Below are 24,225 nucleotides of genomic sequence, written 5' to 3'. Positions count from 1 at the left end.
ATCCTCCTGAACAGTCCTGATGTATCTAAGTCACATCCATGTTCATCACTTTCCAAAGATGCATGCAGTTTTGATTATAAAACCAAAATCCAATTCTTTGGCCCTGCAACATCCCCATAACCTGAGTCCCAAAGGTATCCCCATGGCAGAGGGCAAGAGGCTCTTGAGGAGTGGGGAAAGACCCCAAAGGGAGCAGTGCCTCCCGCTACAGCTTGCTCCCTCCACCCAAGAATGTTCTAGCACCCAGCAAGTACATGCTAAGAGTCCCCAAAGGGCACACACAGACCACTTTAAATGAAATCAGGAATGAATTTAGTTCCTTTTAAGCTAAGTTGTCACAGAACAACCCAAAGCCTTCTCTAAAACTCTGTCTTTTCCACTATATCCTAAAGAAAGACTTTCAACTTGCTGCTACACAGAAGTGTCTGGTAATAAAACTAGCTAAAGCCAGATGGTGCTAAAAAGCCCAATTGCTCCCAGGCTCCCAAGGAAGGCAACTACAGAAATAAACGGGTGATTCAGCCACTTGAGACACTTGAGTGTAATGACTCTGACTCAATCCCCAAACACACCACTGGGAAAAATTAAAATCAAGTCAGTGATATGTAACTGTTTAATCTTCAGCAATGGCTTCCAGGTGATGGTATAACTCTACCCAGGACATTGCTCTAAGGCCATGTGGCCCAGCTAGTAAACGCGAACCTTTTACCAGGTGCACGCTGCAAAAACACAAAAGCAGATCATGCTCCTGACACACACCACCAGAGTTTTGCCACGCTTTGCCTGACCCATATGCAGGGCCCACAAGGCAGGCAGGAGGAAAGGGTAGGGTCTCCTGGCTAGGAAGCCCTCAAAACATCTGAAAAAATCAAGCTGTGGAAGTTGCTTACCACTTACACCATTTTTCCTCTTCCCTTTAATATCTTGAAGCTTGCCTGCACGTGAACAGCCGTTGAGAGATTTGCAGCAGCAGGAATATGTCATCTTCACCCAGTGATTCAATAGTCCTAACAATTGTGGGTATTATTTTTCTTAAATCTACTCCTTAATCCCATAATGCCATAAAATACCACTGAATCAGAGCTTAGCAGGATTCCAGAAAGGAACAGACTTTTAAAGAGATAATGAGAACTCCACATTTATATTAGACAGGATTGAAAAGAGAGAATAGAGAAGACAGAACATACCAGATGGGCAGATTATTTCATAGTTATCCTTAATATGATTTCTTCAACCTGAAGCATCTGGTAATTCCACTATCAGAGATTAGATACTGGATAAGATGGACAGGCAGACTGATCTAACACAGCAATTTTTATTTTCCTGCTAGATGTAGGAGGGGTTCCCATTAAATCATACATCACAGAATAAAACAGCAGTGCATAAAATCTAGTACCAAACCAGGCAACGTTACACAGCCCCTAGGATCCCATGCAAATATGCTTCACTTTCAATAAAGAAAACATGTTTTCTTAAACCCCCCCCCAATCCTTCACAGGCAAGCAGAAAATGCTGTGAATTTTATCAACAATAAAACTCACAGATCAGCCTTGATCTTCACAGTTTTTACAAAAAAATGAAGAAAATCTCTCCGGCTCATTTTTTTGGAGATTCGTGTAGAAGTCCTGCAGTCTGAAGGCAGCACCTTGGCTACTTCCAACCTAGAAGTAGTAATTGTTTTCCAGAACACGCAGGAATCTCATCTTAAAGCCCAAAAACCTAATCAAGCAAGATAGAAACGTGTTGCCTATGCCTATCTCATTATGCCACTGTTCTCCAGCAAGACTTGTAATAAGGTCCCTTGCACCAAAATACTAGTCCACCCTTATTTTAGCCAAAGGAGTAGCTTTCTCGGTCATCCAAAATGTAATACCATTACCTGATTCACTCTAAAAGCACATTGAAATGCACACCCAACACAACCCCTCCTACTCAGCAGAAGGCCAGAATCAGAAACATCTATATTAATAAGCTCAAGACTAAGGTCTTACAGGCACAGCTCCCTTACGGTATCAGTACCACACACATTATTTCATGTATCCATACCATCAGCAGCACTTTTTTGGGAATCAGTCCAGCATAAAGCCCAATACTGCTCAAGTGGTGAACAGCAGGGTAGACTTTCTACCTTCAGCCTAGGCAAGCAGCCTCAGATTTTAAGAAAAGAAAAGAAAACCTCTCAAACAAACCACATTTTATAACCAAAACAAAGATGATAATCCAAACTACCAAAAAGAGACACCACAATTCCCCAAATCAAGACAAGCAAGGTATTCTGCCCCCACTCCTGCCCCTGGGAAAGACCTTACCTTCTCCTAGGCACCATCCTGTATCCCACACCTCTTGGACCATCTTCTCCAGGGAAACGTGCCTCCACCCTTTCTGCTGCCTCTGGGCAGGGACTCAAAAGCCATCAGCTGGGACTCATGATGCCTCCTCATTGCCAGCATCTGCCTGCAAATCACTCTGAACAGGGACACCTGCATCTCTGAACCCTTAGTGATGCTGACCATGAGAAGCAAGGAGCCCAAATACAGAAAGATTACAAAACATACCAAATTTCCCCTGAACTCCCCTTACTCCACCTTGGCCACAGTCACAAAGAGGGGGCAGGAAAAGGACTAAGAGGTCTGATTGAGCAAAGCTCAGCACTCAGGAGAGTGACACTTAACCACATTAATCTTTTTCTTTAAAAAAAGAGAAAATTAAAAGGAAAGAACGCATGAGCGACAGCCACTGCTAGGAACAGTCCGAGTCCATCGGCATTCCGGATGCTGAACAGCCTTTAGTTGAACCAAACAGGCTTCACTATTATATTTAAAACTAATACATGCTTTGTAATGCTTATCAGCTAGCGGGTTTTCAACAGTTTTTCCCCACTAATGCCGCAATTTCAAAACCATTTAGGCTAATTTCCTTTGACTTGAATCTATTTTAATCAGAGACCAGGATACTTGACTTAAATGGTTTGTATTAAACCCTTCATAAAATCAGCCATAAAACTGCATGCACAAAATAGGGAATGGATCTTAAAGTCAGAAGTAGAAAAAGCTGAAACTTTTCAAATCCTCCAGCAAACTCAAGCCTATTTCATAACCAGACCAACTGCTCTCTTACAATACCAAGACAATTGATCCCTAAAAAAAAACCCAAAAAAAACAACCAAACCAATAACCAAAACACGCTCGTGAAGTTCTTACATAGGTAAAAGAGACTAAGTTATGCAGATGCAGTCAGTACCCACAAATTCTCTCCAAAGTATTAGCCCAGCTCCAAAATGATGCATTTAATAAATTGCTGTGTCTGCTCTGTCCTCTCCACCACCCTCCCATGAAATGATGGATAGTGGCACTCAGGAAGAATACAATGCAAACCTAAAAATGTCAGAATTAATCCTTTTCTTCCCCAACAGATCTGAAAAAAACATTACTTCTCAAATTAATCCTCACAAAGTAATGCTGGCTCTGCTAGAAGTCAGAGTTCCAGATGAGAAATGAAAATGAGAAGCTCAGACTCAGGTAACTGCTAGAGGAGGTCTCACTTCAAGGATTTGTCATTGTAGTGGGATTTGCATATCATATAGCCAAAGGTGCAATTCATTTTGTCCAGACGAACCCTACCAGCAGAATTGGAGGCTGGGCCTCCATTCCTTTGAAAACTCATCCAAATATTTCTATTGTCAGTGGTTGACAGCCTTGGAAACTCTGAGTGGCTGCTTGAAATTCATGCAGCATGCAGAGAAGTGAAGGAACAAAAGCTCTCCAATGCTCTCACATCCTTAACAATTTGCCAGTATGCTGGAGACATGTAGCTGCATCCCCTTGCTGCATGATTTTCAATGGTTTGCAGATGCCAAGCAATGGCTTTGTCACTGTCCTAATGACACAGGCACTGGACATGTATCTTTCAGAATCTAAATCTCTCTCAGCTCATTTTTTTTATCAGGGATTTCACTCCAGGCCTGGACAAAGTGACACTTTCCTATTTCGACGAACACTCTGCTAGCCATATCTAAAATTAACTTTCATAAAGATAAACTTACAGCATGTCTTTTCTCACACTCCTAACAAAATGATTTGGCATCTCATTTAAAGTCTATTCTTCTATGGTGCTTAGCAGGTAAACATCATCATCACCATCATTTTGAAAGGTCATTTGGGAAAAATAGTAAAGAAAGGATATTGCTGCCTGATCCATTGGGCTCCCTTCAGTGGTGTCTGCTCAGAGGTGTCACTGCTCAGGAGCTGTTACTTTTTCTGACTGGTATTTTAAGCCTTTTCTCATGCCTTCCTCCACCACTGCAGCGGCAAACTGTTAAAGTGCTTCTACCCCGTCCCTCACAGCAACCTCTCTGGGCTGCTTAAAGATCAACAGGAGATCCCACAGCACTGTCCCAGGAGGAGGACTGCGCTGGGAGGAGCGCAAGGGCAGTTGGCAAGCCCTGGAGGTCTTGCAGGGACATGAAGGAGCTGACAAGGGAGGAGAAAGGGAGAGTCCTTGCACACATTTACAGGATAATAAACACCAAAGGCCAATAGCTCAGTGAAAAGCCCTTTGCTTAAGAAAGCAGACGTGAGCTTCTGATCACATTACCATCAGCCAAAATAATGTATTGCTTTAGGAAAATAAAAAGCAAGAGAGAGAAGAGTGGGAAGAAATTAGCTTTTTTCCCCCCGATAAATTGTCTTTATGAACTGCCTCAGTTTCAGCCAAACTACATTGGTTTCTCATTGAGCATGGCCCTGTGAACGCTAAGGAGGGAAGAGCAAACAGTATCACATGAGAATATGAAAGCAACTGTCATTCCTGGCTCTCAGGTGATACCTAAACATGTGCACTCCTTCATGGAGCAACTGGTACTTACTTGGTTGGACGATAATCTGGTATGGCACGATCCAGTGAAATTTTCTCACTGAGGTAGGAGTTGTAGCCGTACTTCTCATGTGGCCCCTTTGCTTTCTCCTCCTCCTCAGGGGAGAGGGTGGCTGGAAGCCCACCTTTACCACGTCCACCATAGCCTTCAATGAGACCAAGTGACTTGGACAGACCTTGAGAGAAAAAAAGCCACCATCACTGTTAAAATTCATCACTCATTTCCAAGCTATCAAAGAAACAAAAATAATCTGAAAATCCAAGGTGTTTTGTTTTGTTTTTCTGAAAACATTTCAAATTCTAGTTCTTCGGCCCAATGCTGGAACAAAAACAACTCAAATCTTGAAATTCTTCATGGCTCAGGCACACCGTTCCTGATAGCTCTGCCACCAGCATCCGACTGATAACCTGTCCCAGGGATCTCTGCATTTATTTAGTTGTTAGGAAGGTTATTTAGGCCTCCTTCCCACTCTCAGAGAGGTAATTACACATAAGGTTAGATGTCCCCAGGAGAAGGATAGGTTGAACACAGAATAAAATAGGGCTGGTTAACTGCCAACTGAATGAATTTCTGCTCAGTATGAACAGCGAACAGCATACAAATGTTATGGATTTAAAAACAATTTCCCTTCAAAGCTTTCTTATCTTTTAAAGTATAGCATTCCCAGACCTTTATCAAGTGGAATTATTTATTTATATATGCATAGCTGAAGGAAATAGTCAAAGTTCAAAACAAGCTGAACAAAAAGAGCTATCTTGATGATTTGGTGGTGATTGTGGGAAGCCAGGTTCATGGTCATGTTATTATTTATTGTACAGAACACCTGGAATTTTAATATTTTTTCATTAGCAGAGACTCATACTGGTTTTGTCAGAAAAAAAAATGATGGATTATATTGTTTTGTTTCTTGGTGGTTTTTTTTGTTTGTGGGGTTTTCTGTTTGGTTGGTTTGGGGGTTTTTTTTGTTTCGTTCTTTTTTTTTTTTTTTTAAATAAAGACACCAGGGTATATTTCCCTTTTTTTTAATGGCAGAGCCCTGACTGCGAGCAGAACAGACTGTCATCACCACTGATGCTTTTGAAAGGACAATAACCTTGAGGTTATGCACAGGGCTTTGCGATGAGTGTGGTCCAGCTCCCAAACCTACCTCAGATTTCCACTGCCCTGGAGAGAACACTCTGCCTCCCATCTACAAGACACAGATTTAAACACTTTTTTCCTCAAAAAGTAGTACTGTAAGGCAGTAAGAAAATCACCTATGAATGTAAATCACAGTTTAAAGCACTTGAATAGAAATTATTATTATTCCTTCTGACAAGGAACCTCTAAACAGCCTTCCCTGCTAGGGAGCTTCTGATAGTTGATGGAGTCCCTCTGACCATACTGGGCTTGATTAGATTTTATCTGAGGACAATAATAACAAATCAACTGCAAGGAGCAGCTGGCTGTGACGTGGGGATGGATTAGATATCCAAGCTGTCTTTTTCGATCTCTAGGCTCAGCAACAGCCAGAGGAGTTAAGTTAAAAAAGCTGGGAAAGGTGAAACTTCCTGGCCTGCAGAAGGCCAGCAGATCATTCCATGAACTTCCTAACCCTAAATGGCTGGAGGGATGAGGTTCAGCTTGCTTACAAAGAGAAGAAATACCAATTTCATTTCAGACACAGACTCCAACAGAAACGGTATTTGAAAAAAAAAAATTCTCATGAACAGACAAGTCTTCTCAAATTGTCAGTTTCTTTATCAAAATTAGATTTTTTCTAATCAGGAACAGTGCGCCTATAGATGCAGGAATTTCCTTAAGGTACCCTAGATCATGCTTCTTGTTACACCAAAAAGACAAAATAGCTTCCTCAGTTCCATCAGCTGAGGGTTTTACCACTATAACAGACACATTCTAACAGAAATTCAGTTTATAATTTTAATTCCTTCTTCTTCAACTTCCCCACAAAATGTTTCCACCAAAATCCGTAAGAAATTCTTACTGCCTATCAATGCTAGTTCTTGGCCAGAAAGACTGCAACACAGAGCTATGAAGTCCTTCCACAGCATGTAGCATGCTCATACTTCTACTATAGGTATCCTCAGGATCTACCACTTCGCTTTTAAAGCTTGACTTTGCTTTTCTCCATTCATTTTAACACATTTCTCACTTCCCCAATGCTTTTGGTGCTTTCAATCTACACATCTGTAAGTAGGGCCGAAGACAAGTAGGAACTTTCTGAGCTGGGTGAGGGCTGGCAGAGGCCCTGTGGACGGAGAATCTTGGTGCTGGGCAGCGGAATCTGGGGTTCCCACCCAGTGGGATATCAGAACTGCTAACATCACAGCACCTTGCTCTGTTTAAAGCAGGTCTAAAAAAACCCACAAGCTCAGGCTATGATCAACAGATTATAACTGTTTAACTCGGACACCCAAGGCAGCACTTCTCCCAGATCTCTGCACTTGAAGACAACAGGGAAAGACTCATCCCTCCAAGGCTAATTCACCCACCACAAGATCTGAATCAGTCTCCAGAGGTGCTCACCTCTGTCTTGACTAAGGTAATTGGGCTCCCATCTACAGCATTTCAGTAACGTATCTGAAATTAGAGGTGAAGAATCTAGCTCTCAATGTTCAAAATACTAACAACCACAGGAACTAGCTATACCAGCCTTTTCCACGTTGCTCAGCCTGGTGGACCCGAGCTGGCATTAGCAGCAGTAGGAGATGCCCAGAAAAAGGATATCTTTGCCAAGGAATTCAGCTGGCTGCACCAACATTGTAGGCTGGGTGTACTCTACAGCTCAACCTTCAATCCTCATCCACCACTGATGCAGACTGGGGAGAGCAGGGTGGGAGTTGCTGGACAGCACAAGGACACCTTCCTCACTTGCCCATCTGTAGTTTTGTTAGAGAACAAAGATACACAAGGAGATGGTGCACACGCCATCTCTCCCAAAATACAGCCAAGACATGGGCAGAGCCAATCTAGACCCATCCGTGCCCCCATGCCCTCAGCTGTCACAAGGTAGCACGCTCTGCCATGACAAGGCAAAATGAAGGTCCTGGTGAAATGAAGCCTCTCTGTTGACTGCAAAGGCACCAGAGAAATGCCAAGACATGATTTTATATGTAGCAGCTTTGACTGACAAGCCTATAATGCCATTAACTGCTTTATTCCAAGTCCATAATCATGACTAGACACACACACACCCCAGCACACACTCCTCTCTCCTCACTAAGTATATTCCCTTATTTCTGCATACAAATCTCTCAATCCTTCTACTAGCATAAACCCCGTCTCAGTAAGTACAGATAAATCCATGTCATTTAACCAAAGGAATCAATTAAGGCGATCAATTCATACGTGTTGGGCAGGACACTACCGTGAGACCATCATCCTCTCTTTCAATGCCACCCAGGATAGCAAACACACCCACAGGGATAGTCACAAAGATGAATATTCCCAGGTGCGATGTGACAGGGAGGATCTCCGTGTCTGTCTCTGTGCTGGTTAAACATTTCATCCTCCAGTTCGGGCTGTCAGAAGGGTTCATCCATGCGGCTGGGATGTCACTTTGCTGTACAGCACTTTGAAGCAAGAGTCAAGTAACATTTGGCAAGAACAATAATTCACGTCCAAACAGAAGAGGAAGAAATTTGCTTCCAACTAGCTAAAAAGATGCCTCAGGAGAGGCAGGACTGAAAACAAATGGTTACAGCAGAACCAGCCAATCCATTCATTCATTCACTTTTATTAGCCCCATTTTAGGGCTGCACAAAGGGCATGTTTCTGCAAGGTTTTGCTATAACTTCAGAAATTATCCTCAGCCCAGCCTCTGTGGTTCATTCACCCAGGCAGGAATCCAGGAAAAGCTCCTTTCTCAGCAGGGAGCTCCCTGGGCTTTGTAATAAACCACACCTGGGTGCACAGAGAGACCTCCATGCTTCCCAAACCTAAGGGAGAGTGAGTCCAGCAGCCCACCTTCTAGAGAGGACTCCCACATGCAATAGCATTTCCTCCTCTCTTTGCTCCCCTTCCTCCCACCCGTCTCACCTGATCTCTAAATTGCCTTTTTCAGTCCCTGCTTACACCACCGTCACTGCGGTGGGGCCCTGGCCCACATCAGGAGTCAAGAGCTACAGGCTGCAGGTTTCTGGAGGTAGCACATACATCTTCTTCCGTTTTCTGTTTGCCCTTCACAGCCTGCATGGAAACGCTGCTTATGTCTCAAAGGACAAGCAATCTCTCATATCGTGTTCAAACGGCGTAACGCTGCAAATGAATGATTAAGTGCCTCTGGTGACGCAGGAGCAGAAAGGGGACATCACCTCTGAAGCCCGTCGTTCGCCACGCACAACTGTCCAGGGCTGCTTTCCAGCACAGCCTTCTGCTGTGGCCCCTTACTAGCACGTCCTTGTAGCCCCTTCGTACTTTGAAAATCTCCAGCCCTTTGCCAAACTTGCTTGAAATTGGCCCAGAAGGGCCAGAATTTACAGAGACACAATGAACAAGAAGAGCAAGAGCATGATCCCATCAGCTTATTTCCTTGAAGGACAGAGCTAAAGAGTCGGAACTGTTCCCAAGTTACAGACCAAATCCTTTATCATTCTGGGCAGGCAGCAAAGCAGAAGTGCTGAACCACTGCCAAAAAGTCTCTCCTGATGCCTGCTCCAGCCTATCTATAGCGATAAACAGCACTAATCCCCCACAAAAAAAGCTTGATCTTTGGAGTGAATTCACTCCCTAGTGAATTTTGCAAGCTCATGAGATGGTAATGGGCCGCATCAAGATTAGATATTCAGTGTAGATCAGAGCTCTGAACAGTTGTGAGCTTCACTCATCCTCAAGCCACATTGACCCAACAAGTACCTTCGAAACAAAACCAGGATTTTTCTTCAGAATCTCCTAAAACATCTGAACTTTGGGACAAAAGGAGTATATTGCTCTTATATTACAGGAATAGAAGAAAAAAAAGACACCACTTAAAGGTGCTAAGATCAGAGCCATCCTGCTGAAACGGCCAGACATCAGATCCCCTGGGGACTGACAAAGAGTTGTTTTTCTTCAAGATGATATAAAAATTTAATCTCTACAGCAAAATTATTCCTAGACTGAGTACACTTACTGTAAATATATTATTCTCTCCTTAAACTGGCAGTATATTTCATAAGGAGATAGGAGTTTTCTAGGATAGAGAAAACCTTCAGTAAAATACAATATAATGTGATACATAGCCTTCATTCATAAAGCACCCAGCCAAACAGGCTCCCCAGGCAGCAGGGGTGTTGGAAAAGCATTTTGCTACATGTCAGCCTGGATGAAGGAAAACGTTAACTCTACCAATACAAACCTTAGCTGAGGAAACTTCTTTCATTAAGAAGGCCAGGGAAGAGGGAAGAGTATCTGAAATTGAAAGGCGTTTTGGAGAAAGAGGGGTCCTGAGTCTTAACACTGGGGGTGGAGAGGAAAAAGAACGGGAGGAAAAAAATATAGGAAACATTTCTGGAAAAGCAATTTTTTTAGTTGCATCCTTCCTTATTTGTTTATGTCATCCCGCCGCATGAGTTACAGAGTACGTATAGCTCAGATTGAAAGGCACATTCCTATAGGAAAGACGACCATGAAGCCCTCCTTCTCAAGAAGAAATACATAATACTGAAATGATACTGGAAAATAAGGGAAGCATAAAGAGAAAATTAAAGTAGATGCCTTTGAAAAGTACAGCTGTTATTATGTTGATTGAGCACCATGGATCTTCCAGCCCAAATAGCTCTCCTAGGGGCATGTGCTTCTGGCCTCACTTTGGCCAGAGATTTGAAGGCTGCCAGATTTCTGACTCAGGGCAAAAAAAGCAAAAACGATGAGGTAAATGGCCTAATATGTGCTGTGTGTTACACTGCAGATATTGCCTCTGCGTGACCTCTCAGTGAAGATGGAAAGAGAGGATACAACAGATAAGCTTTTCAGTATTTTATGAGAAACTAGAATAGATACCAAAGGGCGAAATGTCATAGGTAATGCTAGAAATTATGGAAAACTGCTGAAGTTTTTAGTGTTGTCCTGCTGATCAGTGCAAATACAGACTATTAAAGGGAGGATTCATTAACAGTAAGGGTAATTGGCAGACTAACAGGCACCAATTTTCTTTTGCAGCTTTGGTGGAACCTGAGACCTGGGATTTTCTCTTTTCTGTCTGCAGCAGTTTTTACACAATTTTTACCCAGTCTTTGCTCAGACCTTTTGTTTATTAGACTATATAACGCAAGTTCCTCTGACTGTAGGTTACACCTACGTAACATGCAATGATGCACTGTTAAAGGGCTATGGAAATTGCCTAGGAAGTACCAAATACAACTGGACTCTGAGAGCTTCCTTTGCTCTCGCTGCTCCCCAAAGCATCTTTATACTCTTGCAAAGGAAACCAAAAGTAGTAGTAAAGGGATTAGAAGATAAGAGATCACTTTCTTGAGGGTGGGGGGGGGAACAAACCCCAATACAAATTTTTAAAATTAGCTTAAATATTAAGAGTCCAGTGAAGAAATCAGTATTCCCCTAAACCCTATGCAATTTTTTTCAGTGTATGTGCTAGGTATGTTTTTCCCAGGGCTGACCAGTTATCAAAAGCCAGCATATCCCCAAAATCAGATGCTGCAGCAGGCTTCCAACAAATCCCCCTTGCTAAAGGATCAATGCTATCACCTTCCATTTGGACAGTACTTTTCCAGTAAGCTGTCTTTCAGCATATCTGAACATCTCCTTCAGCTGCAAGGATCCAAAGGAGCTGTTTGGTATCCTTTCCCATGCAAATGATTTGTTGGTTTACCACAGAGATAAACATGAACATGATGACTAGCGAAAGGTGCTTTCAAGAAAATTTCAAACCTCTGGCTTCATGCTGAATGACAAATGTGAACTCGAAAAAAGCAGCAGATGAATGCTGCTGGGCCCATGCTTGGCAAGGAGGGATTTTAGCCAGACACAGACAAACTGAAAATCTAGATTATTTTTCCTGTAATCCAACCTATTTCACCTCTAAAAAAGATCCTGTGTATGTCAAATTATTTGAATAATTCTCACTAAGATGAATTTGTCCAACAGACCATTAAGATTTCACTTAAATAATTGTGACAGGTGGGTTTGCAAGAATTGTACACATTTTCCTGCAGCCCAGCCAGGCAAGGACCCAAACAGGCTGCCCAGGATGGGCACAGCTCCTCATTATTAAACATATTTAAGCATAGATTAGATGAACATCTCCATCGAGAATGATTTAAGTACAGCTGCGCTTCTATCATTATGGGACCAGTCAGACAACGTCAAGGTTTCTTCCCACCTTGTGCTCTATGAAAAGGATGGGAGAAAAGAACACAGTCAAACTGCATAGAGTTTGAAGTTCCACTTGAAATGTTTTAACATAAATGTACATTTATACACATGTATACGTATATATGTACAGACGTACACATATTCAGAATTGAAGTTTTCTTATTTATGTGGAAATGGAAATATGGAGAAATTACCTTCAGAGCCAAAGGGAGGATCAGCACCCGTTGCAAGGGTAATATAGTCATCAGGAGAATTTCAAAGCCAGTCTCACCCTGTTTAGGTCATTACACTACCAAGTTCTGGTTCCAAATGATAATTTCCCAATCAAGATACGCTTCAGGCACAAAACAACGGAAATCCTTCAACTGGCTGAGGCTGTTTAGTTCAGAGGAATGATTTAGTTGATTCTAAAACCTGAGACTAGTAGAAGAGCTTGGACATAGATCTATGCTCCCTGGAAGTCTGAAGAGTTTAGCATCTACCATTCTACTTCACACTTTTTAAAATAACTTATTGAAAAAGGCAGGACTTAGCAACAGAACTGGTTTAGAGTCAGAAAACCCTAGGCTAGGAAAAGCTCTTTGCAGCTCAGCAGGGAGAACAGGCAGTGCTTCGATGGGAGTCTTACACATAGATATCTTGTTCAGATACAAAAGACAAGACTGAAGGTGATTTATATCCCAGCGAAAACCCCAGACACGTGCAAAGCATTCCTGGCAATTTAATTAGAGCGATGCTCTTCCCAAGTGTGTACTGACATAACCACCCCAGGAGATGCCCTGCTGCTGGGAGCTCCCCCTTTCAAATGAGAAATTCAAATCGAGAGGCCAATCGCTTCTGGTTGTTAAAGGTTTGTTGCAAAATGACCAATTACACTCTGCTGCCCTCAGTGTGGCCTACAGTTTCGAATGGATATGGCTTTCCCATGCTGTTCCGACCTTCACGTCGTGCCCCACTGTGCATGGTGTTCAGCTGCTGGTGTTTACACCCCAAAGCATCCCAGTATCAGCTGTGGGAAAAGGGACTCTTGTGACTGGTATGCAGTTCATAGTGCTTTTGGGGATGAAATATGCTGTAATAAGGCACATCATTACATCAGCAGGTGCAAGTTACATGCATTGTAAGAAAGAATATATATTTTGCAGGCAAGACATTGATATATTTGAGGCAGTTGCCAAGTAATGGAGTGACATATGCAGCACCAGCAGCTGACTCGCAATTCCAGATAACAGACTTGGATCTGCGAAGGGGGATGGATGAAGTGCATTTGCAGGAAAAGTAAAGAATGTGTTGTAGCAATCTGACTTGCACACTATGACACAAATACAAATTTGTATCTCTGACTAACATATGGGACCATCATATTCTGGAAATATCTGTGTTATTTACTGGAGAGAAGGGAGAAAAAAAAAGGCAAAAAGTAGTAGATCACAATGTATAACAAAAAGGAAAATCAGGGTCAAAAACATCACTAAGATCATTTATCGAGACAGCTGACTCCAGGCACAGTGCACCCATGTTCAAGATGTTGAATAACTCCAGAGAGCTCACTTTATTAAGCCCTGCCTAAGGCCTGCTTTCAAGGATTCAATCTTACTGGGACGCAGGCACAATCATTTCCCCACCAACACACAGCAACGTGTTTCCATGAAGTGTTTGGAACAGTCTAAAGCAATCTTCTCACTGTTACTTTATATTGGCATAAGCTATCACAAAGAACCGTCATGTTCAGGTAGCAATAAGCAAGCAAAGAATACTCTCAGAGAGGGGAGGGGAAGATCTACAGAAGAGCATCTAACATGACCAGATAGATACAAGTAATGAGACTTAGAGAGAAAACAGATGCCAAGCATCAGAGCAAGTCTCCCCCAGCACAGCCTCCTGTGACATGCAGCTTGATTCAGAAGCGATACAACTAGATTTGTACGGCTTAAACCCACCTTCCTGGTAAGACACTCTAGCATCAGCAGTCTGGGTTCAAATTTATTTCAAGGACTCCTTATCTGCACCACTGGTCACTCAAGTGGCTGCAGACAAAATGCTCCACAGGCTTCTCCCTCCAAGCCTCTTTTGCCTTTTTCCCCCCCTCTTAAAACCAGACTAGTACCACGTGAGCAGGGCTGGTGCTCCATTACCAGCCATAAATCTGGGAGTTACCTGCTGAGGCCAGGCACACAACTGCTACCACGGATGCTCTGTGACAGGTGAAAGCTCTGTACAGGAGCAAGATATCACACCTTCTCTTCACACTGACAGCAGCGAGGTCAAAGAGCAACACTAAAAGCTTTGTCCAGCAATACATCTGCTATGAGTTAACAAACAGCTATCTGAAAACTGACAAAGTATCACAAGAAGAGTCTGTATTAGTAGCCTATCAATGCAATATAGCATAAACCATGGCAGGACTTCACATTAAAAATCTGATACTGTTCCAGTAACTTCAAAGATCAATTTAGGGTGTGTCACCATTCAAAAGAAAGACAAGGTCCCTGGTCCATGCACCTAATGGTGTATTGATTCAGCAAACACCTAAGTGCTAGCTTTGCACTTGATGGACTTTGCTGAAGCACCCAAGCTACTCCCGTGCACACTGACTCACTCGGTGCCTATCAGATAGCTTAGGACACAGGAGCTTGAATGAGAAAGGCCAAGGGTAAAAGCAATCTTGCATATTTATGCTGGTCAGCCATGAGCCCGTTTGGGTGATGAATTAAGCAATTGTCTGCAGCTTTATTTTTAGAAGGTAGATTGCAGTTCAAGCAAGTACAAACTATCTTGCTTTCCTATTAGAGCTGCCTGGAAATCAGTCTGGCAGGACACATGCCTATGTGCAAGACCTGCTCAGGGAAGATGGCAGGAGCAGCACAGTTGGCAAGAGCAGCTCTTTTGCCCAGAGAAGTTATAGATGCCCTGTCACTGGAAGCGTTCAAGGTCAGGTTGGATGGGGCTTTGAGCAACGGCTGGAACTAGATGATCTTTAAAGGTCCCTTCCAACCCAAACCATTCCATGATTCTGTGATTCTGCACTGACATCTCCTCATTTATTTTGAGACCCAACCCAAGCATCAGAAAGCACAAAGGAAAATTAGGATACATTGCTCATTATAACACTTCTTTAGTATAGGCAGTTTAAGAAGTTCCCAAACTCTTCTGCCCTCAGCAGCAAAACATCACACCCTCATTTGCGCTGATGCAGTGATTTGTGGGGCCATTCTGCAAACTATTCATCCCCAAGCAGTCACTCCTACCAGCCACTCAGAAACCCTGGGTCAGATGAACCCTTTGTTTGATGCTGCAGTGCCGCTTTTATGCTCCAGTGTAAAATTTAACTTCTTTGGGTAATGCAGTCCACTCCCACCCCATCACAGACCTTTTGCATCCAGGCAGAGCTGCTGCTTGGGCACGCTACAGAGGTGCCGAGCTCCAATGCCAGCACAGGACCACACAGCCAAAGGTGGGGAAACAAGAATTTCTTAAATCCATCTTGCACCCCGAGAAACTGCAACTAGAGTTACACCCACAGTGGGATGGGACTAGCCCCAGGAACTGCAGTAGAGCCACAGGAACAAGTATGGAAACAAGAAGAGAACAGAACCCACAAAAACACAAGCCAATATTTTTTTAAAGCCCATTCAAAGGTTGAAAATAATATTCTGCACTTCTATTTTCATAAGGAATCTGTTATTTCCAGATCGTGTTTCTATAACAAGCTGTTAGTGTTTGTGGTTTCTTTTAATGCTTGTTCTTGTTTTCCTTTTTGTAAAACATTTCCTCTCTCTATAGATTAGCCTGTTGGAAAAGGGAAAAAAAAGTTGCCATTTGGTAAGAAAGGACATTAAGAAATACCACACTATAGTGCAGACATCATAAACACAAAGCTGACTACTCCATTTTGGGTTTTATGGTTACATGATAGGTTACACGTCCAGCACACAAACTGTGTCGGACCCATGCAGAGGGCATCTCCTCCACAGAGCCACTGGGAGCCAGGGAGCAAGAAAGGGCAGAAAACTGGAGACGGTCACCAAACTGCTGTACCAGGTCAGTCTATAAAACCTTACAGAGGTTGACACGGCCAACCAAGGAGCTCCCTCCTCCTTCCCTAGTTTACACTCCTCAACACTGGGGAAAGGAAGCAAGCATGGGTGATATTTTTAAGCCATGGCCCCAAGCAGAGTACCACATCACTGAGACAACATGCCAAAAATTTGGGAATCGGTGGACAAAAAAAAGGTATGTGGGACTGTACCCTGAGAAATACCACTTTTCAGAGGGGCCCTCAGCGTGCTTCCAAGTTTCTCTACAGGGGCCCTTTGATCCATATTATCCCTCCCTGGGCTGCCCCTAAATCTGCTCATTAAGCTATTCTTTAAAGACCAACATATTAGAGTAGGGATGACATTGCCCACAAGGGACGTTCCCAAAAGAAGAACAAACATCTTGAAGCTAACATGTAATTATTATGTTAACAGAGCTGCAGAAAGAGAAACTGAGAGTTAAAATGTGCCTCTTCAGCAAGTGTGTACATGCTTCTTCCTGCTAATTGCATTTTACTGAGCTGTGAACTTACTACTTACTTTTTAAGGTCAAGAAAGTATTTCACAGGGTTTTGCTTAGTGCATTTAATTTCTTTTATAATACTTGTTCTGGCTGTGCTCACATGCTATTCCCACCCAGCAACCAAGCCGATTTTTTGTCGGTTGACTGGTGTGCATTCAGTGCTCTCAGACGTAACAGGACGCCCCAGAGAGCACTTCTGCTCTTCAAATTTCTTCCCATCTGTTTGTGCTTTGGAAATAGGTCATAGGGGTGACACACCATGACTTACAACATCTAAGGACAGAAATAAAGACACTAATTTGGTCATCAGAGAGAAATATTCTCCACTGCGATGCCTTTATTCTTGTACACATCTGCATTCTCCAAACACACCTCCTATTAATGGATCCAAGGTGTTTTATGTAATATATGTATTATTGTAATGAACATATGAGCACAACAGATACCTCTCAGATAAAAACCTGGAATTGCTCTAGTATGTTATAGTCTCTATATGGTGAAGGCTGAACTTAGTTTAAGTACTTTGCCACCAAACCCAAGTTACTGAACTCAGTGAAACTATTCAAGTGCTTAAGCAAAGCACAAGCTTAAATGCTTTGTCAGACAGGGATCTCAAGGAAGGAGAACTGGAGATCGGTCTCTACTGTTAATGCAAATTTATGAATGGTTATTCTGTGCAGCATTGGGAACAATTCCTAAGAGGCCACAGATCTGTGACTATTTAACTTTGTGTTTCTATAGTGAGCTTCTGATGATGGGCACTAAGTGCTTTAAAAACATAATTAATGCTCAAAGCACTCCTGAGAGGGAGCTAGATATATGACCCAGATTTTAAGCTACCTGAAGTAGGACTGTCGTCATTCTTTTCGTAAAACACTTGGTACAACAGGGTACACAGTACGACAGGGTCTCAGTCCCATTGTGTTTGGTGCTCCAAGAGAACACAAGAGAAAACATACCTCACTCCTTTTCTAGATGATCAAACACAGAAAATAATTTGTCCAAGGTGACTTAGCCAGAAAAGATCAGCGTTTAGAGACAGAATCTGAGTTCTTGCAAAATTAAAGAGCTTGCCACCTCCAGAACAACCTGCCATAGCAGGGTAGTTTCTTTCAGAGGCCCTCTCTCTCGAGTGACCAACACCAAATGACGGGTAACACCTGAGCACTGATCCCACAGCAGCTGTACTTTGACCACCCTCGCTCAGAGAGCCAACCCCTGGGTTGCATGGCTGAATTTGAAAGACCAGATCAATCCAGTGCGCCAGCCTTAACCACTACAACGTTTGACAGGATTCCATTTTTTGCAAAAGCAGAGTGTTTATAGCCTTTTTTTGAGAGCAATGCGTTCAGTTAAAATGATATCAAGAAGCCCCAGAGCGAACAAGCACTGAGGTGTGTGGTGTCTCCATGGGCCAGCAGCCTCCATAAGCCTCCTGCCGTGCAGAATAGATTCCCACACACCCCAGGGATGCGTTCAGTGCCACCAATGTCAGGACAGTACACACTTGCCACTTTGCTTTCTGGTCCCGAAGTAAAAAATAAGAGGTCTCACAAAACATGGCCTTTGCCAAACCTTCTCTCTGGGAGGAACTGCTCTACAATTGCCATATGGTGCCATGACTTTCCAGGCAGACACAATCCTCATCTCCATTTTTCTCTCCCACCCTCCCAGCCCTCTAGCACACACACTTTCTTATTCTGTCTTTCCATCCTACCTTCACCTTATTTCCATCCCTTAAAGTTCCTGCTGATCAGGGCAGTCTCCCTTCTACACCACATCCCTTGAAGGCTTCAGCCCTTGTCCCCCACCAACCACCACCTCCTGTCCCCAGGACCGCACACCCCATGCCAAGTCACAGCTGGAATCTGCCCTGGAGGAGCCAAGATCAGGCCAGAGACTCCCACCCAGATCCCCATGAATATAAATTAATTCACCCCTAAAAACTGTGCTAATGAGTAACCCTGTAGCTCCACAGCATGTAGGAATCAACTGTTCTTTTTGTGTTGATACTTAGAGTTTAAAAAAAAAAAAAAATGCCTTCCCATTGCTTGTTCTAGACATGCAGGGAGAAAAACAAGTTGTTGAGGCTATATTTTAATTAATACCCAAATTCATCACCTTAAGCAATTTGGGAAGTATCTTGCAACCACTCAAACACTGTGTTACATCTTTTGCTCTTCCACCTACCTAGGGAAAAATGCAATTAACACCCATCTCACAAAGCCTGCCCTCTTCACCCTTAAGCAGATTAAAGGACTTAAGGAGGGGAAAAAGGTTGTTGTAAGATACCCAGGGTCACCACCCCATTTAGCAGCTCCTTGCCTTTCCAGGTCAGGTTTACGAGGGAATCAGATTCCCAGTGGAAAATGCAGCTGCAGTGGACATCGAGCTGCCAAATCCTGAGCTCCATCCCTTCACTGTTCAAGCAGGTCCTGGAGATGCTGTGGAAAAGATGCCCTAAAAAGATGCTCTTTCTCAGAAAAGGAGGGTATTGTTTACAATCCCCAAAATGATTACAAATCCAGTGCTTACAGCAGAGAATGAAAACCAGACCTTACTGTGAGCTTGGTGTAGACAAAGGGAACTGAGGACACCTTCTTCTAGCAGGACAGGGTCACACGCTTCCCTGACTCACACGGGGGCTGAAGGGGATCGCTGCTTTTCCCCAACTCTTTCCCAGAGATATCCTTCCAGGATCTGCCACTTTTTTTCTTCCTGCTTGCCATGACAAAGCCTCCCACACACCCCGAGTTTGCAGAGACCGCATTGTCCTTAGGGAAATTATTTATTTATGAGCAAAACACAGCTCCCATTTCAGATGCAGGTCAAGAGAAAAAACAAAAGCATTACATTAATTTCTCCATGTTTACTTATTAAGGATATAACACCTTTTGACAACACCTGAGATCAAGTTGGATCTACAATTCAAGGAGAATAAGAAATGTTGAGCAGGAAGCAAGGAAAGGCAGGGAGAGCAGTGAGCCGTTATCCCAACTCATCTTTTGGACTTAAATTTTTAGTTTACAGTACACACTCTCAAAGTGGAATGTGGAAGACTAAAGTATTGTAAGCACTTGCTCTTCAGTGCTGCTTTTCTAGTGTAAAGTTTTCCATCATGCCAGAAGTTCACATCTCTGCTTCCATTTTGACCACCAGGCACTGCTACAATAACTATGTGCTCACAGTCCTCCTTGGATCTCCACGGTCAAGTGGCTTTCCAGACCACAGCCCCAGATCCCCATCCACAAACCCTACCCTGTGCGCCACCCATCCCTTCCTTTACCTTTTCCTACGCTTTCTGGACCATGATCCACCCCACATGTTCAAGGTCCTCAGAAACACCCTCCAGTGACACTGACACGCTGAAGCGCTTTCTTTCAATCAGAGAGGGGAGTATTGGTGTTTGTTGCTATTAAAGCATCTAATGGCTGACAGCATTCATCCCTCTCTTCCTCAAACTGATCCTTCCCACTTGAATCTGCCACATGAGTTTACCAGCAGGTAACCCTGAGTACCAAAAACCTTTTAATCTATGTAACCATGCTAAGCGTAATGTCGGGCTGCTCTGGATTTATTCCCCTGGATATACTCTTAATCAGTTTTCAAATTATTGATAGAAATGTATTACCGTCAGAAATCCAGACTCCAAACTACCAAGTTGAACGTGTTCAGAGGCTGGTGCTGATTTGGCGTCAATCCACAATCCAGGTATGCACTTGGGCTTGAAACAAAGACTGCAGAACTTTTAAATCTGAAATTTGGAGTTTAACTGCATAAGCCTGCAAGAGCTTTCCCTGGAGGAAACGCAGAAGGAACCTGTGACCCTGACACACTGCTGGCACCTTGCTGTGCTCCACGTGAACTTAAAAGCAAGCCATTAGATTAATTTGCATGAGTAAAAGTAAGTTATATGCCTCACAAGCCAAAGTCCCCATCCCTGGGTGGAAGGGCACGTGGCTTGCAACCTGCATGACAGCACCTGAAGGCACTGCAATATTGGCAATTACTCTCCATATCTTCTTCTACAGATTAAAACGAGTATCTGAACTACTGAACCTAAGTTGCTAATGGCTTCGTAGCAGTCTGACTTCACTGGAGTCCTTCACCTTATTTCAGTAAGCCTTAAGACAGATTCCTTTTTATCTAAAACTGACCAATTTGCTGAGGGTCACTACCATTTGGAGCTGAATACTTACTGAATCTCATTTCAGACGCAGGAAAAGTTTTCTCCGTGACACATCACCCCCATTATCTACTGGTATCTGCCATCACTTCTTGAAGGTACAAACCTAATTTTGGTATGAGGCAGGTAAGTAGCAGTTTCAGCCAGGCTTTTTCTTATGTGCCTGCAGATGCTTAACGATCTACACTGGGGGAAGGAGAGGGGGCAATAAGACACACAAAAATACAGCACAAAAATAATCAAGATATTTGTGCTGCTCAACATTTCAGTTCCAAACTGGGTATAGTTATGGTGCTGGCAAGAAATGTAGTTTGAGGTACTAGAAAATACCTTGCTAAAAAAACAACAACAAAAAACCTTTTTAAAAGGTCAGATTCCTGAGAGGATACATTTAGAAGGACAGTATCATGTCCTTTAGGCCAAATAATTTGTCATACTTTCCATACACGCACTCTTGGAAAAGTGTGGTGCTCATTTCAACTACACCAGCCTCGAAAATCAATTGTTCCCAGACCAAGTCCTTTGTAAGAGAGAAACGGCACATGTGCTACACCGCAGCCCCCCTCTCCCCCAAATAACCCTCACCCTCCTATCTGCCAACACATGCAGGTTCCCCGCAAACCTGAAGAGAGTCCACTGCGTGCTGTTCAATACCAGCCCACTCCTTGGCTCGGGAGGTAAGTGGACACTAGAAGGTACTTTGAGTGAATAAGGGCTAAACGGACATTTTTGGCTACACTTTGATGTCCCAGCATGGCTATTCTTCTGCTCCTACGTAACCAAGAGCAGACGTAAAAACCTCAGGATGACAATATCTGACAGAAAAAAGGACAATATATGTTTACTAATTTTTCAAAAGGTCTCAGGGCAAATTGTCCAATTTTTGCACAGATTAATTAGAGTAATTAGTTAAGTCATTAACTGTAAGGTCTGTGAAGCAGTATGTCATTTTACTGTTTATTTGTACCGAACCTAACTCAATGAGATTTAGATACATGACTGGCTTTCCTAAACACTACCTAGGTACAAATAACTAATGACAACAACAATAAATGCAATATTTTTACAGTGACTGCAAGACTCTGGGAAGATGATGTTAATCAGTACAACTTTATCACCCTCAGTATGTACCTCAGCAGGGATCTGAGCCTGGACTGAGGGCTCTGTGTGCTAGTGCCAAACAAATAAAGATGGTAACCACAAACTACATTGTATTGGAAACTGGTAAACTGTATGGGATTTGATTATTGTATTGGTTAGACTTCAGGGACTAAACAGAATTTTACCAACTCTGCTTTTATCTTTTGCAATGTCAAAACACATCTCCAGCCGACACTGGCTGCCACTCCACTCACTTATTTTTAAACCCTTGCCCGTGTTTTATAAAATGAACATCCCTTCCCTCTCAAGGCTGGAGAGAAGAGCTGCGTCTCATTTAGGAAAGAGCCCATCTGCTGACTAGTACTGGGCTACACAACATAGGAAAGAAAGCAAAGGCAAGTGCATCACTAATTACCAGCAGGAAATTTTTACTAGCATCTGAGGAGCAACACATACCTATTTCTTGGTACCGCTCTCAGAGAAGCTCATGTAACTTGCTAGGGTAAGCTGAGAGGACTTTGTGTTTGCAAATTACAACTTTGTCTTATTCTTCAACCTCAGTGCCTATAAAATCCAACATTTCCAAGCATCACCTACCTTTTAACTTACAGGGAGATCATACAGCAATGAAATCGCAAATATTTTTCAAACACAGCGCTGTGTGTGGGCTGTGTCAGTCAGCGGGGCATGGCAGCCCCCCAGGACCATTGGTGTCCATATCAAAGTGCAGACCACACAGGAATGTCTATCCACAAAGAAGCAAGATAAATGCTTCCCATATGAACTTTGAAATAAATACAGGGCAATTGCAGACCTCATTCCATAATTCCCCATATGTTACATGGCTGTAATTGTCTGCAGAAAGTAACTGGCTCTTTATCTTAAGAAAAACCTAAAACCCTGCTGTGCATATTTCTGGCATTTATTAAAACCACCTTTGTGAATTCTGCATTAGTCTATGCATTAGTCAAATGAAATAATAAACAGCTGCAAATCATTACACATATACAAGGTCTAATCATATGATATCCTAGAGCTAGTAATCAAGTACTAAGTTCTATTTCCTACAATTAGTAACAGAAGAAATTCTGAGATTCTGATAAAAGTTTTTAGGTAATCCCAATTAATGACCAGGAAAAAATTCAGTAACTTTTCTTCTCAAGTTTGATCCCATATTCAGACTAATGTAGTCACTGCTCCCCTGTCTAAAATAAGCACATCATGTTTTCATTCACATGATTCACTATCATGTTAAATTTAAACAAAATCCATTCGTTGGCATCAGCTACCAAATACCTCATGGCTCAAACTACCAACAATAGCTCCATAAAGCTAATTACACCTTACTTTCAGCACACCATTCTTTCAAGCAATCTGCTTTGTAAAGCCACACTGAAGTAACAACATGCAGTTACAATATCCTATTGACAAAGAAGGAAGGGAAATAAATCCCTAATGACACTGCATCCAGGTTTAGGTAGAAAATCTGTTATTTGAGTGCAGCCAGCTGAGCTGGTATCAGGTTCCTGGAAGAGCCCAAAGCTCTTTAGCAATCACAGAGGATCAGGACCACAGATTAAAACTCTGAGAGTTCAATCACCAGCAACAGAATCAGACAGACACCAGCGTGCTGCCAACTCAAGGGCTCTCTGACACCACGGGCACCCCCACTGCACCCTCTCGATGTCTCCCAACCAGGCAGTGCCTAGGCTTAGTCCATCTGAGCTGATAAACTAGTCACGTCAACTAACCAAAACACTAATATAAGGAGAAAAGAAAAGGAAAGAACAGCAGCAGGGTAGTAAATGAAGATAGATGGGTTTGTATTAGCATGCAGCTATTGAACTGCAGTGTTACCTAACACATGAGAGCTGTCTGCAGCTGTCTGAGAAGGAAGACAGTCTAATCTCCCCTTTCTTTCCATCAGGGCCGTGCCGAGCTCACAAACAGACCTCTCCGAGTCCCACCCAACAGCCTATGATCCTTAGGTTTCATTTAACCTCCCAAAGTGCTGTGCAGCCTCAAAAGTCTTACACCATAGTGGATTGAGGTTATTTCTAATCCCCAAACATTTGAGCTAAAGGGAGAGCAAGAATCCTCCCCTGCACCAGCAACCAGGTTAGAGGCAAGTAATCCACGACCTTTTTCTAGTAATTTCTGCACGTTGTATTATTGCTACAGAAATACAGAGAAG

At 42.9% G+C, this 24,225-nt stretch overlaps 1 protein-coding gene across 1 annotated transcript in view; it reads right to left on the bottom strand.

The window, feature by feature from the left end:
• Nucleotides 1-24,225, bottom strand: part of GALNT17 (polypeptide N-acetylgalactosaminyltransferase 17) — a 216,548-nt gene that overhangs the window by 155,359 nt on the left and 36,964 nt on the right. The window contains exon 2 of the mRNA XM_069791502.1: nucleotides 4,865-5,048. Coding sequence (XP_069647603.1) covers nucleotides 4,865-5,048 — 184 coding nt within the window. The remainder of the gene's footprint in view (nucleotides 1-4,864; nucleotides 5,049-24,225) is intronic.

Source organism: Haliaeetus albicilla, chromosome 9, assembly GCF_947461875.1.
Source record: "Haliaeetus albicilla chromosome 9, bHalAlb1.1, whole genome shotgun sequence".
NCBI classification, from domain to species: Eukaryota; Metazoa; Chordata; class Aves; order Accipitriformes; family Accipitridae; genus Haliaeetus; species Haliaeetus albicilla.
Note: the sequence above shows the minus strand (reverse complement) of the source record. Positions and strands in the feature narration are given on the sequence as shown.